At 38.1% G+C, this 17,239-nt stretch overlaps 1 protein-coding gene across 1 annotated transcript in view; it reads left to right on the top strand.

Annotated features, from left to right (window-relative positions):
- Window positions 1–17,239, top strand: part of mtor (mechanistic target of rapamycin kinase) — a 61,700-nt gene that overhangs the window by 28,329 nt on the left and 16,132 nt on the right. The window contains exons 29-34 of the mRNA XM_087782412.1: window positions 7,359–7,434; window positions 8,022–8,161; window positions 11,131–11,231; window positions 12,372–12,487; window positions 14,632–14,709; window positions 15,012–15,119. Coding sequence (XP_087638538.1) covers window positions 7,359–7,434; window positions 8,022–8,161; window positions 11,131–11,231; window positions 12,372–12,487; window positions 14,632–14,709; window positions 15,012–15,119 — 619 coding nt within the window. The remainder of the gene's footprint in view (window positions 1–7,358; window positions 7,435–8,021; window positions 8,162–11,130; window positions 11,232–12,371; window positions 12,488–14,631; window positions 14,710–15,011; window positions 15,120–17,239) is intronic.

The raw sequence follows: 17,239 nt of genomic DNA, 5'->3' as shown, positions 1-17,239 counted from the left end.
TATTCATTTTTTTTATCCTCTTTTTGAGTTTCGCTTTTGATTAATGCTTTAACATATTTTGTCCAATATTTGAAAATGATACAGATTGATCATCGGAAAGTTGTACTTTGAAGTGGGAAAGTATAAGAAAGTAAAAAGGATGATGGATAAGGATATATATATAGGTTAAAATATCTTAAGCCTTTTATAATTAATTTCATTCAATATTTCTGAAATTTAAAACTTTTTCTTCTTTCAATGAGGATGATATTTGTCCTGACCTTGAGTCATAGCTAACCTTGGGTCATAGCTAACCTTGAGTCATACCTAACTGTGAGTAAGTACTGTGCGTCATTTTCATCTGAATAACCGCTGTTAATTGGGCTTCCTGGCTTCTCTTATTGGCTCAACTGCTCGATGAGTCACATGACCCTGCAGCAATGCATCCCACCGGCATCGCTTTCCTCGGCATTCTGTAATCCAGCAGCAACATCCAGCTGGACACTGTTTTATATGTGCGGCGTCCTACCGTTTTTTTTTTTCCTTCAGCGTCGCTCCTTGAAACATCATTTCCCACCAACTATGTCACCAGACAGTGTGAGGAATGCACAAGTCCCCCAAGCACTTGAAGTATTCACTATCCTTCAACCAATACCTTCTTTTATAAGGCAAAGCCACACATCTCTGTGGTTCCCTTTTCCCATCCTCGCCCCTGATGCTAGGTCGGACGCCATGCAGTGGCAACGGCGTTGACTTTGATTAAAGTGAGCTGAGATAACAGTGCTACTGAGTGAATATTCTCTCAGACATTGTTAAATACAGTGGGGAAAAAAACATAAGCCAGTCTGCCCAAGCCCTCATGGATTCAATTACTTGAAGGCCAGAGGATAAAAATGTAGGGATTTTATCTTAATACTCTGTATTACATAATATTTTATATTGGTAATGACTTTCACCTGTCTGTTATAACTTCAGAAATTCAGTCAGTGGAGGAAGGATTTCAAGTAATAATGATTTTCATATTGTATTAATGTCTAAATGTTTTCCGCACCTGGTCTTTTTGCATAGCCTATGCTTTTATATTTTTAATAATTACTTCCCTGTAGAACACAACTTCAAGTGAGACCATAGCTTTAATACCCGAGTCTTTTAGAGTTTTAAGGGTTCAGAAGTAATCCTAACTTTTAGTTTCAACCCTGTTATGAAGGAAACTGCATGCACTGAGGTGACTACTAGAACGGCCAGGTTCATGCCCTGGCTGGCCATCATGAGGTCTGGTGGCTCAGGCGGATGATGGCTACCATGTGGCGTCTGTCTTCCAGGCGTCGACAGTCTTTTTGCCACCACGAGCACCAGTAGCCAGAACAAATAGTACCGGGGGAGAAAAGAACAGCTACTATTCCTGGAGTATACTTTCCCTTTTCTTCTATGGCAGCACTTCAGCGACTCTGTGACAATTTTATATTAAAGTTGTTTAAATCATATTATTGGTTCAAATGAAACCGGTAGCCCTGTACAATACATTTCCAATGCTGGCTTTTTGTTATTATTAAAAAGTCCATGATTTAAATTGTGACGTATTCAATTAAATTACATGGTTTTCAAAAAAATCTTTTGATAAAAGAATTTTATCGTTTTTTATGTATAAAATAGTTTGGTTGTCATCGGGCAAATGCTGATGCCGTTTTGCGACGCATACTGTAAGTGCGACAGATCACAAGCACAACTTACAACAGTAAATCGAAGTAAGCTTGTGAGATTTTATTCAAAATATTAAAGTTTCGAGTTCAACAGAACCACAGTTTGTATAGATTAGAAGATCATTAAATACTAAATATGTATTCATAGTTAATAGCTTGTCAAGTATCATTTTTACCGGCTTTTAATTGAATTATTTTCCAGAATGATACTCCTGTACGTCATGTAGGAAATACTTGTGGTTGGTTTTTTGAGAGAAGTTGTTTATAACCGGGTTCCCATGGCAACGGCAGCATTCCAATGACCTAACTGGGAGGCCCTTCTTTAAATGGCAGGGCACACCAAAGAGACTTTGTTCTGTTGCCCTCTTGACCCGGAGGTGAGCAACTCCGGAGACACGTCTTGTAGTCGCATCCCAATGCGGTGATTGTGTGATGTCAACAGGGCCTGGCTCCTCAGACGAATGTCTCCATGACGGCACCTTATGGGGTCCATTAACCAACACATGAATCGCTCACGGAAAATTGAAACAGAAAAAAGGATTGTGACGCAACTTAAAGCATGTTTTCTATTCTCTGCGTAATCAAACTAAGACGCTCATAATGTTCATTGACAAAACGGAAGCATCGTAACCTCTATGGATTATGAAGTTGTGCTGAAAGAAACGAGAAATCTAAAATTTTCCATGTATAATTCCTGTCTTCTCTTTCTAGAAATAGAAATGTAATCTTTGATTATCTCTTCTCAACCGTGGATGGTAGGAAGTGTGTAAACTCCACCCTGTTTCCCCATACTTTCCTTAGACAGTTGCTGAGGTCTGTGTTTAATAATGACGACATACAGCTCATCATTTCCGTAAATGAGATCATTCTATGTTTTACAACAGCAGTTGACTTATGCTGCTCAACACACGATGAAAGATGGTTTTGACTTGGTTTCTCACATCCAATATTGAACAATTTTCATTAGCAAAATAATGTTTGATTGTTGAACCACTTTGCCAACTAAATAAATTGTTATTTTCAAATATTTAATCAAGAAGTTAAACAAATTTACCAGATATCAATTCAGAATTCACGCCTGTCACCCATAGCTGCCATTGGTCTTGACTCCATAAAAATTATTTCCAAATCAAGTGTAAAATAATGAACAATGGGGTAATGTCATATGGGGTAAAACTGATAATTTGTCCTTTTCTCTTTTTGTTGTTTGAATATTTACACACAAAGCCTTTGTGAAAAAAGACGAGATGTAATGGATTCCATCCTTGGCTCGCCCCAAAAGCTTCCACTGCTTGCTGTTCAATTCTTATAAACATGAAGTCATCTGGAATTTCATGTTTACTTTGTTCCGTTTTCGCCAAATGCCCTCCTTATGTCATGTTGCCATGTCCAATATTTGTTTGGAGACAACAGTTAATTTGGTTACTGTTGTTGTTGTTTTCTTTCGTTCTAGCATCAGCACTCATTACTTGCAATGGAAAGAGTTTCAACAAGTGTTTGTGAAGTGCATTCATGTTCTCTGAAAATATTGTTGATTGCATTTTGGACAATCCACAAGTTTAAATGGAGTCCAGAGATTTCAAAGTGAGCGTTAAGTTCACAATTTAGCAATACAAATGTAATTTAATTTGATGGAAAAGTTGTTAAATGGATGGAAAAAGTGTATTTATTTCTTTATTTACTTTTTTTTAAAATTTTTCAACCAATATCTTAATCATGCAGTCAGCCTTAAAATATAAATATATTTCCCTATGATAAATTAATAATAATTGCCATGTCGGATAAATCCAGACATTTTATAATATTACCAATATTCTATAATATTTTGTAAATAGGAAATACATAAATGTCTAGTTTAATAATGTTTTCATAATATCAAACACGTTATTCAACTACTCTTGGTACTTTTGTATAACTTTCTTTCTGGCATTGGCAGGAAAAATCTTCAATTTCCTCTGGAATTGTGATCTTTTCTTTTCCCTTTCCATCGCCAATATGGTTCTAAAAGACAGAATTTATTTGATGCCAAGTTATTTTTGTTGATTTTAGTTTTGTTGAGTTAGATGATGTTTCAATTTCCCTAAGGGGAGGGTAAGGATGGAATTGACAAAAGATGTTTAAAATTAAAAAAAACCCCATTGTGATCAATAATCTCAGCATGGTTTTCAAAAAGCATACATGTCAATAAGATGGAAATTGAAACTGAATTTTAATCAGATCTATAATCTATCATTATTTAGTGTAAAAAAACAGAATTCATTTCTGAAACAATATTTCCTCGCCCTGTCAGAAATCTTTGGAGGGAAGCGTCTGTTTTTGCCATAGAATGGGCAATAAAAAGAGCTCCTGCCATAAATTGAGTTGAAAGGTCGTAATTTGTGCTGAGAGACGTTTATTCCTCAGTCAGCTGTTTTTGTTATGTTTGACTGCTTCTAACTATAGACTGGAGGCATGTTAAAGTCGAGTCTTGTCTTTGCATTCAGGCGTTTGCAGCGCTCGGTGAATCACAACATAAAGTTCCAATGCTACACATCTTAAAAGTGAACACAAGTCGATCTCAAACCCGATAGCTTCGAGAGCGAGACTTGAGCGTACTCCCAGAGGTCGTGGGCTTGCTAATAGTTTGATGGAATTTGGTCTTGAGTAGGATGTATTGGAGTTTAGCCCTGTCATCTGGATGCGTTTAGACAGCGTTTGCTTGGAGCTGGCAGCCAGATGACTTAAGCTGGGGGACAATGAAATCTCTTGGGTATGCAGAAGAGATGGTTCTTTATTCTGATCCGTCTGTGCTGTTGAGACCACATCTGAGCAACTTCTGCATGCAGGGTTAGTTGTGTGCGGTAGACACACGAGATCCTGCTGCTCTTTGTTGAACTGGTGTTTGATGGTTGAGTATTTGTCAACAGTAATAATTTGTCGGGATATTAAAAACATGAAGTGCAACATTTGTTATGAGATAGAGACGCTGAGATGGAGTCTCTCGATGTGTTACTTGCACGTTCGCTCGGTCTTGGGTGATTAGTGCCCGATCACTCGGATGACATTGGATATTTGCTCAATAAAGCGACAGTTTGAAAAAGAAAAATGAATACTTATGGTCACAATTTGAGCATTACAAACAGCAAACTAAAACAGTTGTCTTACACACAGAGTTTTCATGTTGTTATCCCTTTTCACATTATTCTGATGAAGAGGTAAATATAACTAAACTAAATATTTATAATTGCGATTCTCCAGCTGCCTCCGACCCCGGCTGTCCTTAATGTCTATAGCTTTTGATAAGGAAAATGGTTCTACAGTTAGTTTAATGGCCAACTAGTTGCAATAGAAATGGTAAATTCATTGGAAAACCTCAGATTAAGGACTCATCCTAGGGAAGAAAACAGTCATGAACAAGATGCTAATACATTAGTTTATATTAGTTGGTATCTAGATAGACAGATGGATGGATAAACTTTATTAATCCCTCTGGAGGTCTCCTTCAGGAAATTGTTTTATCATTGAAACAAACTATGTCAATGTTACTATGCTGCCAAAAACATGTGAATAACATAAATATAAATAATCTTCTTTATGGTTATTTTTTGTTTTATAATCTTAAGTGTACAAGTATATATGTTTTGTACCATACATAATATTCTGTTGTAAAATTGCTGTTATTCTTATGATCCTCTTAGAAACGTTTCCTACGTTTTTAACCATAACAATGTTTGCCTTGAATCTTGGAATCTACTTGGTTTGGATGTGTGATTACAACTTGATAATGTGCAGAAAAACTTTTAGGGGACAAATACAGTGGACATCAGATTGATTTATCAATTAATCAAAAGTTTTTTTTTTCACATGAAATTATTTGTTATTCATTTTTTCGCCGAGAAAAGGGCATGGAGTGGCATTTAGAATGGATTTCATTAAATTAGTATAGAACAAAGTATCATTCAGTAACCAGTGGTAAAGGTATTGAAAGTATCTGTATTGGTACCAGTGTGAAAAAAATATGATTGAAACGCAGCAGTAGTAGTAGTAGTGTGCAGTTCATATATAATATAGAGCACAATAGAGCCAACTTTTGAATAAACGAATAATGATAATAATAATGGATAATTTATTGATCTCTGTAGAAGAATTGATAAACGTAGCGTAAAATGATTTAATCACGGTTTGTTAGTTAAAACAGGTAAAAGATTGCTCCGTATGTTTGTCAGCTGTCATTCCGTTTCACGCTACAGGCAAGATAGTGCCTCGTGAGACGATTTATTTAACACGTCAACCACTTTAGTCCACACTGTTAGTTTTTTATGCATCACACTGAGCGCTCGCTGTGTCCTTTCACCACTTCTTTGCCAGTTTTCTGACAAGTACGCTTAAATAATTTTTCATCAGCATGTGCGCCTTTCGAGTCGTCTCGGAACTTAGTTTCACAGATGTACGAGTTGGTTTTTCATTGGGGAATCTATTGTGTTTCACTCGAGCGTTTCCAGATGTCGCCGCAGAATAAAAAAGTGAGGGATATACTGAACAGAAAGCAGAAACCTGTGCGTCTTGACAGGTGAAATTGATGTTTCTGTGAAATAGATTGAAGAATTTGCTTTTCTCTAGGTAGTCCTTGCCAGTGAGTCAGACTTTATTTGTAATTTACCTATTTCTCAAAATTCAATTGAAGTAGCTCACCAGATATTATTGATAAATCTGCTGCATTTGTACATTTAAAATCTAATTAATATAACAAACTATACAGTGTCTTACCTGTAATAATTCATTTACCAAAGGCAAACTTCTTTCCTCAGTCTCTGCACCAGGCCTCACCTTGAACATATGATTGAGTTCTATTTTATTTTGTCACATCGCTTCACTGATGTTGAGAGGATCTTTCAGACATGATACCGGTGATAAAAGTAAAGTTGATTCAGGGATTTACAAAATAAAACCCTTTTTGCAGATGTTAAATGGCTTTCATAACACTGTGACAGGCATGCCCCTACAAATCCCATGTCTATGGTCTCGCTTCACCTATTTGACAGGGCTGTCTAATGTCAATAAAGTTGATAATGTACTTGCATTAACATGGAAAAATAATTAAAACCCAACTCTCCTGACTTACTCACTGCTTCATGGAGAGGAATGCTTCAAAATTTAAAGCATGCATTTCTCCTATCATGATGATTCTTGGTTTTGAAATCATTTATTTATAAAGTTTCCTCCCATCTGAAATCCCAGCGAACGAGAGCAGACTCCATTATGACGTTATAATGGACTTTTACTCCTCCTCCAGCCAGCTGTAATCATGCCCCGCTTTGTTAATACAATGAGTTCCCTGGAGGTGGAAACTTCCAGCATTGATGACGTGTGGTGACACACATTAATGCTTGACCAATCACAGCAGAGTGGGCTTGGTTTTGGTGAATGCTATTTCACTTCCAGAAAAACTAAGTGCTTTCAGTGGGCGGGGCTTAAGCACATTTTCTAATGTTATTATTTCAATGAAAATTGAGACGCATACTGATTATATTATATAATAGAGGTCTAAGAAACACTTGGACCCTTTAGGTTAATGTCGTTTGCAGCCTCATCACTTTTCAAAGGGGAAAAAAACTTTTTTTGTTCGTTGGTTTAGCAACCAGTGTCAACAGCGTCCTTCCCTGCTAGAAATGCTAACCATTACATGTTTCTCTGTTGCAGCATCAACAATAAACTGCAGCAACCAGAAGCCGCATCTGGAGTGCTGGACTACGCCATGAAGCATTTTAGCGAACTGGTGAGTTTCGTCCTTCTCAAAATGTATTTGGAATAAAATAACTCATTTCATACACTTCATTGATTTTTTTGTTTGTTTATACTCATTTTAGCACTTTGCTGTATCAATAAACTTTACACTGAAGGTGTAAAACGGTCATGCCAAGCTTGTTTTCCAGCCATAACAGCTCTCTTGTAGAACCTCTATCCGCTCACCTTTTCCAAGGGTGCACAGTGTTTCTGCTTAACAACATGGTAAAAATGGAAAAACTCCCAGGAACTTTGTTTATGAGGTGACCATTGAAACTCTTTATTGTGCAATGATGTGTGGTTTCCCAGGGTTCCCTGTGTGAGTATTCAGCTTGGAGAATTGTTGTCCAAATACTGAAGTTTAAGATGTGATCAGAACAACAAAAACACCACATTTATGTCAGTATTACACTACAAAATGTGTCATTATTTGTAACGTTTCAAATAGATCATTACTGGGAAATGCATGTTTTGCAACATCTTACAACCACATTTTATAATAAAAGCCACAAAGCCAAAAGAAAAGTACTCTTCATTCACTGTATTTCTATAATTCAAGCATCTCTAATTCGTTTCTAGGAAATCCAAGCCACATGGTATGAGAAGCTGCACGAGTGGGAAGATGCACTGTTAGCATATGACAAGAAGATCGACATGAACAAAGAGGATCCAGAGCTTATTTTGGGGAAAATGCGCTGCCTGGAAGCTCTGGGAGAATGGTATGTGATAAGAAATATCTATTTCAATCCAATTAAATGTCACAAACCAATTCAGAGGATTAAAGTCAAAAGGTGTATTTTCTTTTAAACTCTGGGTTCTCTAACTTTCCCCTTGTGTAGCGACGTTTGATCACTGACATTCTGACACGAGGCCTTGAAACCAGTGAGACGCCACTTCCCATGATTTTGCCAAAGTCATTCTTGCTGGGAAATGCCTGCACAATGCTAGAGTGTCAGCCACATTGCATTCGTGCAAGGTTACATATTTTCCTGATGAGGGGAAACTTGATTCTGCTTTATGTTATTTCAAAAAAACAACCTTATTTTCTGTTTTCTATCAGAAGTTAGGGATTTCATTAAGGGGCCACATATTCATTTTGTATATAATATATATTTTATCGATTGACATGAACAATGTGCTTAACATAGGGAAAGTGACTTACCTTAAAGGTTATCACTTGACCATGTGTTGGACTATAAATCATTCTGATTTTAGTGTTTAAAATGTGCCATTAATAGGTTTTCAATGTGATTCCCATTATTGTTTTGCTTGTGATTACCATCTTGCCTAGCATATCTTTTACTTCGATATTTCTGTGAAGCTTAAGGTCTGAGGGATACCTTGAATTCAACCTTGCTGTAACTGGGTCAAATTTAAGTAAGTCCAGATGGAAATGTGTAGAAGTTGAGTTGGAAGTGACGGCTTCAATTGCAGACCTGGACACTGGTGTTCAGTTGTCTGTTTTCAAAATGAACGTAATTCTAAGATACAGTTTTATTCAAGGATGAACTTCTTTGGACCCTCTAAATCTGCTTTTATTATATTATAGAAGCGGGCCCCCAAACCTAAAGCGTATTGTGAGAATGAGCTTTGAATGAAATCTCTCCACAGATGTGATTCTGACCGCCCAGGTTCCTAAAAAACACTTTTCAGGAAAAAGAAAGTCACACGTTTCCCCAAAATGTGGCTAGTTTTCGCACTGACGCTGACCAGATGTTAATTTGCTTATGTAACTTGTGCCACTGTTGTATGCACTGTTTTTCACTTTACCAAAAAAAAGCCACCAGTGTATGACTCAACTGGTTTGTTTCCAGATCGTGAGGATGGCCATTATGTAACACTTGAATAGGTTGTGAGTCAAAGATGGATATCGTTCCACGTTCAGGTGATGGACAAAGTCCAGGTTGTCCTCTCAGTAAAATTGGCTCCGGATTTGTTTTTACATTTAATACTTGGAAACACTTGCCTCATATAAGTGCAGCCTGGGTATCCCTGGGATATATATACAGTATATCTTGCAAACGTATCCTGTCTTTTATAAGCTGGTATTGTCAACAGCTGCCTGTTGTTGTCATCGCCAGGAACACATGCATTATGTATACAGTGAGAGTTGCATGTTCTTGTTAATCACCGAACAGATGGAAAACGACTTCATCTCACTGACCACCATCCAAACTTGCCGTTCTTCGTTCCCTCCACACAGTCCCTCTTCTGTTTCGCTCTCATTTCATCCCACCATAGCGTCCTGCCTGTGAAACACATGCGCCGGTCGGATCTTGGAACAATGCACCACTGATTACTGTTAAATGAGGACTTAGTCACGGTGAGGTCACATGACCTCAGTACGATCGCTCATCGGTTTCCGGGGATGTTAAATATTATCTGACTAACGTGTGATGGTACACAAAATAAATAGCGTCCTTTATTTCAAGAAGGAATAAACGGGAGTAATGACTCATAAGACTCCTGATCTTTATCGTTGACTCTTGGATCTGATGCCAACATGCTGTGACTGGCTTGTTGTTAGAGCTAGAATTAATGAATGGAAACAAACTTTCCTATTTTTGTTTTTTGGACCTGTAAGGAAAATAATATTTGTCATTAATAAAGGTATGGTTATAGTAAGACATGTGGGCATATTGAACTAATATTGCTTTTGGATCACAAAACTGCTGTAATGATAATGATAATTATGAACATTAATCAGTTTTATTTATCTTTTTTATTTGCAGTTTGGCAACTATATTTCTGTACATTCTTTCACACACGTGTGCATATGTTTTAGTTTTCAATAAATTCAAAGTCAAAGAAAAACTAATGAAAAGATGAATAAAATAAAAAAATCCTGGATCATTGACTAATAAATACACAACAGCGTGAGGAGAAAAATAAACTGCATACTTGGAGCCGAATGCAAGTTTTTATAAACGGTCTTATAGACGTAACATGAGCCATGAATATTTTTTTTCCAGTGTGCAATAAATAAGTCTTTAGGTTCACTTGAGCTGTCAATCCAAGAGTCCACATTAAGGGTATCACATGTCCACCACCTGTTAGGGCCCCATGTGTTGAACTCATGGCCTGGGGGCCAAATCTGGCCCGCCAATTTTATATGAGCCGCTGGATAGATCAAAGTTTATTAATGGTCATATTCTGACCTGTAAAGATCACAGGGCTTAAGCTAAACCATGGAACGGAGATTCTGGATGTCAAGAATTGAATAGAGACTTCCAATAACCGTTAAACTGAGGTTGAAGGAAAGAAAATGAATGGTCATTTGATACTCCTTCCTGTCTTTTTGTTTTAATTAATTGATAATATTTGTAGACAATGGACACCAACTAGGGAGAACATGTCTTTTTGTCATCTTGCCTGGTATCTGACCTGTACATTCGGTACAAAATGCAGCATATCTGAGACTTTTTGGTTTAATTTCTAAAGCCAATTATGTCTGATTAGAGACTTGATTATATCCTGGCCCACCCGCTCCACTCGGCATCTCCAGAGACTTAAACAATCTGTCCTGACATTGTTTATTTTTTTTATTTCAAATGTGCAGACTTCTGGTATTTATCTTCTCAACCTTAACGCTTAATTATCACAACAATGGTTTCCCTGTGAAGTGTGAACCTGAAAGCACTTTCTATAAAATATTAATATGAAATATCCTTGTTCTTCTACGATGCAGGGGTCAGTTGCACCAGCAGTGCTGCGAGGAGTGGACCCTGGTCAGCGAGGAGACGCAGGCGAAGATGGCTCGAATGGCTGCTGCCGCCGCCTGGGGCCTTGGTAAGACTTGAGAGTATAGAATTAACAATTGTTATTGGAATTATTCTTTTTTTTCAATACATTTACTTAGTCTGTCCTTGGTTAAATGCTTATCTCATTTGAAATAAAACCTACCTGCTTAACTTAAATATGAAAACGTGTTTGCTCTGACAAGGGAATTAGATTTAAAAAATTCAGACATTGGATTTTCTTTTTCTGCAGATGATTGCAGTATTATTTTGTTTATGCTGTAATTATTTGTTTAATTTGCTTCGGGAGGGAGGCCACTTGTGACCTTTCTTTGTTGATTATGTATGTTGTCCCTGTGTTGTTAGGGTTTACTGAGGGCACTCCGGTTTCCTCCCACAGTCCAAAAACACGCAGATTTTAATTGAGAACTTGGGGAATTTATCCGTAGGTATGAGTGTGTGTGTGAATGGTTAGTGTCTTTGTGTGCCCTGCGACAGACTGGCGACCTGTTCTGGGTGTCCCCCGCCTCTCGCCCGTAGAATCTGGGATAGGCTCCAGCCCCCCGCTTCCCCCATAAGTTACTTAGCATTAAAGAAAATGAATGAATGAATGGGATAGCCAGAGCTATTATTTAACGTAGGGCTTCACTAAGTTCCCTGGACAGACCCTCCTGGAGAATCTGTTGCTGTCCATGTAAAGTACAAAGAGACTTTTTCAACTTGTCTTGTTTTGTAAACACATGCGGTTTGTGACATCTAAAAACTGAGCTTTACCACATTGCAGTAGCACTGTTCTGACTTGGAGGGGGACCAGGAACAGTATTTTGGAACTTTCCCTTTGTCACTTAAAGTAGACTTATTTTTGTGATCTTTTTCACCAGTATTTTCAGAAGCTACTTTTTTGTCTGTTGCTCGCTTGAAACGAGACTGGCACTGAGATCACCAATCTCTTTATAAAGGAAATGGTAACCAACAGAAACATCGATATATCATGGGAAATTGGGAAGAAAAGCAAGAGAGACGTTTCGTGGTCTGTGGCTTTCTGCTTCTCATACTCAAACTATGAAATGATACTATTCCAGTATGGGGTTTTTAAGACCGCCACCATCCATGATTGCTATCGTATGGCAGGGAAAATGAAAAGTTTCTGCCTGTATTCCATATAGATGTTGACTGCTCTTTGTTTATCTAGGACACTGGGACAGCATGGAGGAGTACACGTGCATGATCCCAAGAGACACGCATGATGGCGCGTTCTATCGAGCGGTGCTCGCTCTGCATCAGGACCTTTACTCATTGGCTCAGCAGGTGGGTGACATCATCACGGCGATAAATGCGATCCTCGGTTCTTCTTCACGGGCCATTAACGTGGCATATTTTTAGAACATGTCTCATAAAAGCACGTCCCGGGACACTGCTTGGTCCCATTGCCTCTGGAAATTACATTAGCCCCTCCATGTATGGGAAGTGAAAATCATTGCAGTTGAACGCAGAAGAAAAACAGAATAATATCTTCAACACTTTCCTAGACATGATTGAATCCCCCTGAAGACTAGACTCCTCATCAAAACCATTCTGTTTCTACTGTCAATGTTGCGAAGAATTCCCACCTAGAGAAATCCTCAAGCACCTAACTTTTCAGCTTTGGGGAAAAAAAACCCAAACCTAATACCCTTTCTTTACGGCTGTCATCAGTGTCTGGGGGAGTTTGGGGTGATATTTTTTTTTTCCTGCTCATTTGGCCCCAGTTACTGATAGTCAATGAGCTCATACATTTATCCAAGCTGAACGCCAGAGTGTCTAACCTACACAAGTTCTCGCAGTGACACCAGTAAACACCTGCTGCTTCAATTTAACGCCACCGGTCGGTCACTTACCAAAAAGCCCTCTAGATTTGCCCTGTGTGCCCCCATGATTACCACACGCTCGCCCCTTCTGTAATTCAGAGATTAGGACCATGTGTGGATTCTTCATCAGCTGAATAGTGGGAGCAAACCTTCTCCCTCTTTGATGGGGCACCGGGGCCGCTCATGAGAAGCAGATGGGAGCGTGAGTGAAAGCTTAAATGTCAGCATGAGCTCAGCCTACCCATCCGGATGTGGTCGGTTATCCTCACACTTCAATCCTAGTGAGTCCGACTGGATCTTATCTCTCTGGGCGCCTCCCAAAATGTGGACGGTAGTTAGGAAAGAGCACAATGTAAAACCTACAGACCAGTTTCAAAGTCTTTACATGCAGAAGTGCTCATATTTTAGACTTTTTAAATCCCAAAATATACATTCATATACGAACTTTAAAGATGCTGAGTTAGCAAAAGTAGTGTTGGAAGTAGGGCAGGCGTCGAGAAGGCGCAGACAGCAGAGTTTTATTACTTAGTTTATTTAGTATTATTATTATACATTTTCTGGGTTTCTCAGACCTTGGAGCACACATGGCTCATCCCCTATGGTACCCTAATATAAGACATGTGACCAACACAGGTTTAAGAAAGATCGGGTCACGGTGTGTTTCTGCTGCCAGAAGCCAGACACTGCATTTATCAGGAGTAGTCTGGACTGCACATTTTTCGACGAGGGCCCCGGTGCTTTAATTCAGGAGTAAACAGAACCATAACCAAGGTTGTAAAGAAGCAGCCTCATTGTCACCCCCACAAGAAAAACCTTTCCCCTTGTTGTGCATGCCTCAAGAGGTCTCTTGGCACGCCATTTCTCCTTTCCCTCCCGCGGGACAATAATAATAATTGCTGAGAGTGGGTCTAAAACAGCTGTGAGTCCTGGCCTCGAAGCACTTCCTCAGCCTTCTTCACTCATTTCACCTCCCTCTAATCACAGACACGAAAAAAAAACACTGGCTGAGGAATCATGATTTGGTCTAGAATTGTTTGCCCTGGTTTGTCCCCGTCTGTGCTCAAAAGTGGGTGATACTCTGAGCTAACCACTTTTTTTTAACGCTTCATCGTGGGTGATCAAAATCCAAGTGGCACTTTGATACTGAAGAATTTAGGGCAACACCACAAAAAGAAGGAAAAATTGTGATCTCCCCTAAAAAATCCACTTCCCACCCATGCTGATGTCAATGTAAAATGATGCAGCCTTTGTTTATTTAGCTTACTTGTCATCATTTAACATAACAGACATCGTTTGTTCTTGTAACCACACTTTATTTCCCAAATTATCAACCCTATCAACTTTTATGGTCTCTTTGGTCAATTTATTCTCTTCTCTTTAATTTTTATTTCTCTTTTAAGCTTCTTTTTATGCCTTGGGACTTGTTTTTTTGTGCACATTGCTTACATTTTTGATTTTACTGTTCTATAAAAGTGAATTATCCAACAATAAGTACATAAATGATACGGGATAAAAAGCAGCGGAAAAGTGTTTGTGTGGTGAAAGTGTTGAAGCACCGTCGGTGCGCTGAAACGTTCCAAACCGAGCAATTTTGTTTTATTGCAGTGCATCGACAAAGCAAGAGACCTCCTGGATGCAGAGCTGACAGCCATGGCAGGAGAGAGCTACAGTCGAGCGTACGGGGTAAGGATTCTTCAGAGACCTGCAACTGGCATCCTTTTCCCTTTAAATCATGAGCTGGGATGAAGCCAACACATTTGTTCTTCGTTAAGTTGAATCTGTCCGTCCAGTTTCTCGGTCATCTTTGTTTTGAAATGTATTTATAGTCAAAAAATAATGTTGTGCTTATATTTGACATACTTGCTTTCATTTCAGATGTAATTTGATCAGAAAAAAATATATATATTGTTTACAAACTTAACAGTTTTTAGGATAAAGATTAAATTGAATCATAACCAGGTGTATTTGTGATGCCCACCTTGTAGGCCATGGTGTCTTGTCAAATGCTGTCCGAACTGGAGGAGGTGATCCAGTACAAGCTGGTGCCGGAGAGGAGGGACATCATCAGAGACACGTGGTGGGAGCGACTACAGGTAACCTCAACAGCTCACCGTGATATATGGAAGCACGCACGCAGACGTTTACGTGTGAAAGTCATAACAGATGTCGGTGGGGCATCTGTTACTAATGGGGAACGCGGTCGGTGTAGACCCACAATCACACACTGAAACACACGCAATTTCAGTACATATTGGCTGACTATATATATTTATATGTATTAATAAAATCCATTATGGCCTGTATAGACCCTTTATTTTGAAGTATTTTCCTTTTTTTTTATACATTGACTACACACACTGCATTAACTGTATTAAGCCAATCATTTTTCCTTGTCTAGACTAATATTTCTACCTATTTCATGTCCAATATTTCATCCTATTTAAGTGATTATAAGTCTGATCAATCTTGTAGTTTGTGACGTTATCATTTTTCTTTTTTGTGTTAAGAGTTGATGCTGATGCAGAAAAACATTAACTTATCTGCCATATTTTGTTATTTAATATTGGCTATTACACAACTTATTTATTAATGAAAAGGAAAATGGAGGCAAATAAATTGACATTTACAGCGTATTATGCAGATGTTTCAGGTGTGTGAATAACGCATACTATTAATTGATAATCACATTTATAGACAAAAACTGACACAAACTGGTTCAAGCAAGTCCATGTAAACAAACTTCAAATAAGTGAAACCAGACGATTGTAACCCTTATCCTAGTTCTAATCAGTTTTTTTATTTCTTAGTGTCAGATATCGAATACGACTCCTATTTTTCTTTTTTTTTTGTACCTCGACCCAAATATTTCCTGCTTTCCGCCTCTGATTATGATTACTGTTATTAGCGGCATCAATTGAAGATTACAGAGTCTTATGATCAACTCGACGTGACAGTGAGACTTATGAGAGAACCACATATCCAGAAGTGTCTGGTGGGAAAAGAAACTGTTTAGTTCCAAGTCTTTGGAGTAGAAGACGGATGATATTTGATAATGTCATTCTAGGTCATCTTTTCCATGTTGGCCCTTCGACTGCTTATTGGCTTTATCCTTAACATGTTGCGGTTAATTAATATGACTTTGATCTGTGATATTATTTCTGACATTTAATGAAATGACATCCAAGCTGAGCTCTTTAGTGAGCCGTATTTTAGCTCTGATCTTTTAATGGCAAACATGCCCCTCTTGATCTCGCGTGTGGCTGCCAAAGGTCTGAAATATTATGTATTGGAAAATGCTGCTTTAATTCAAAACTTATTGTGTCATGTTTTACGTTAACATACCGAAAAATCTTGTCGACGGTTTTGATATGTTGACACTGTCTTTGAATTAGACACTTATATTGAGTGTATTATGAGGGAAAATGACACTCTTGCAGTTTTTGCAATGTTGTGACAGAATTGACTGCTGAAGACGGCAGTTGATGTCTACATTAACTAAAATAACTTCTCACCAGACTGTAGAGATCTAAGATCTTAAGAGGTAAATTTACACCCTATTTTTAAAAAATGTATTGGGATTTGTGTTTATTTGGTCTGAATTTCCCACAACGTCTTCCCTCTTGTTGAATTCCAAGAAGCATCAGTAAATTGATTTTGACAGTTGGATGGAAACATTTTAACACTCGGATTCGCGCGTAGTAAAGCGAAGATACTCTTGATCAGCTTGACTTTTTCCAACAGTAAAGTCAAAGGAGGAGGGAACTCCCGGGAAAGGAGACGTTGCTTGTAAAAACCGCTTATTGCAGTAACGATTTACTTGACCTCACATCTGGTGAAGTGGACGTCACGATTTCTCTCACCTTTCTTGCTTTCTTTCCGAATGCTTGATTTAAGTCATTCATTATCACGATTCTGTCTTCACCTGTTCATACACATACACATAATGTGCTCATTACACTAACATTTCATAGTATTATTAAATGATAATGACATGTATAATGATCATATGAAATTAATAAGTGATAGTATGACATGAAAAGTGATCACCTGAAATTAATAAATGATAATATGACATAGGTAACGATTGCATGACCTTAATAAATTATCATATGTCACATATAATAAATGATCATGTTTTATTAATGGGATGCAATCATTACCTATGTGATCCTTTTGGTCATGTGATAATTGTGTATGTCATATGACACGCATA

The sequence above is a fragment of the Callionymus lyra genome, chromosome 19, assembly GCF_982586985.1.
Source record: "Callionymus lyra chromosome 19, fCalLyr1.hap1.1, whole genome shotgun sequence".
NCBI classification, from domain to species: Eukaryota; Metazoa; Chordata; class Actinopteri; order Syngnathiformes; family Callionymidae; genus Callionymus; species Callionymus lyra.
The sequence above is the reverse complement of the archived record's forward strand: the minus strand, read 5'-3'. Positions and strand labels throughout refer to the sequence as shown.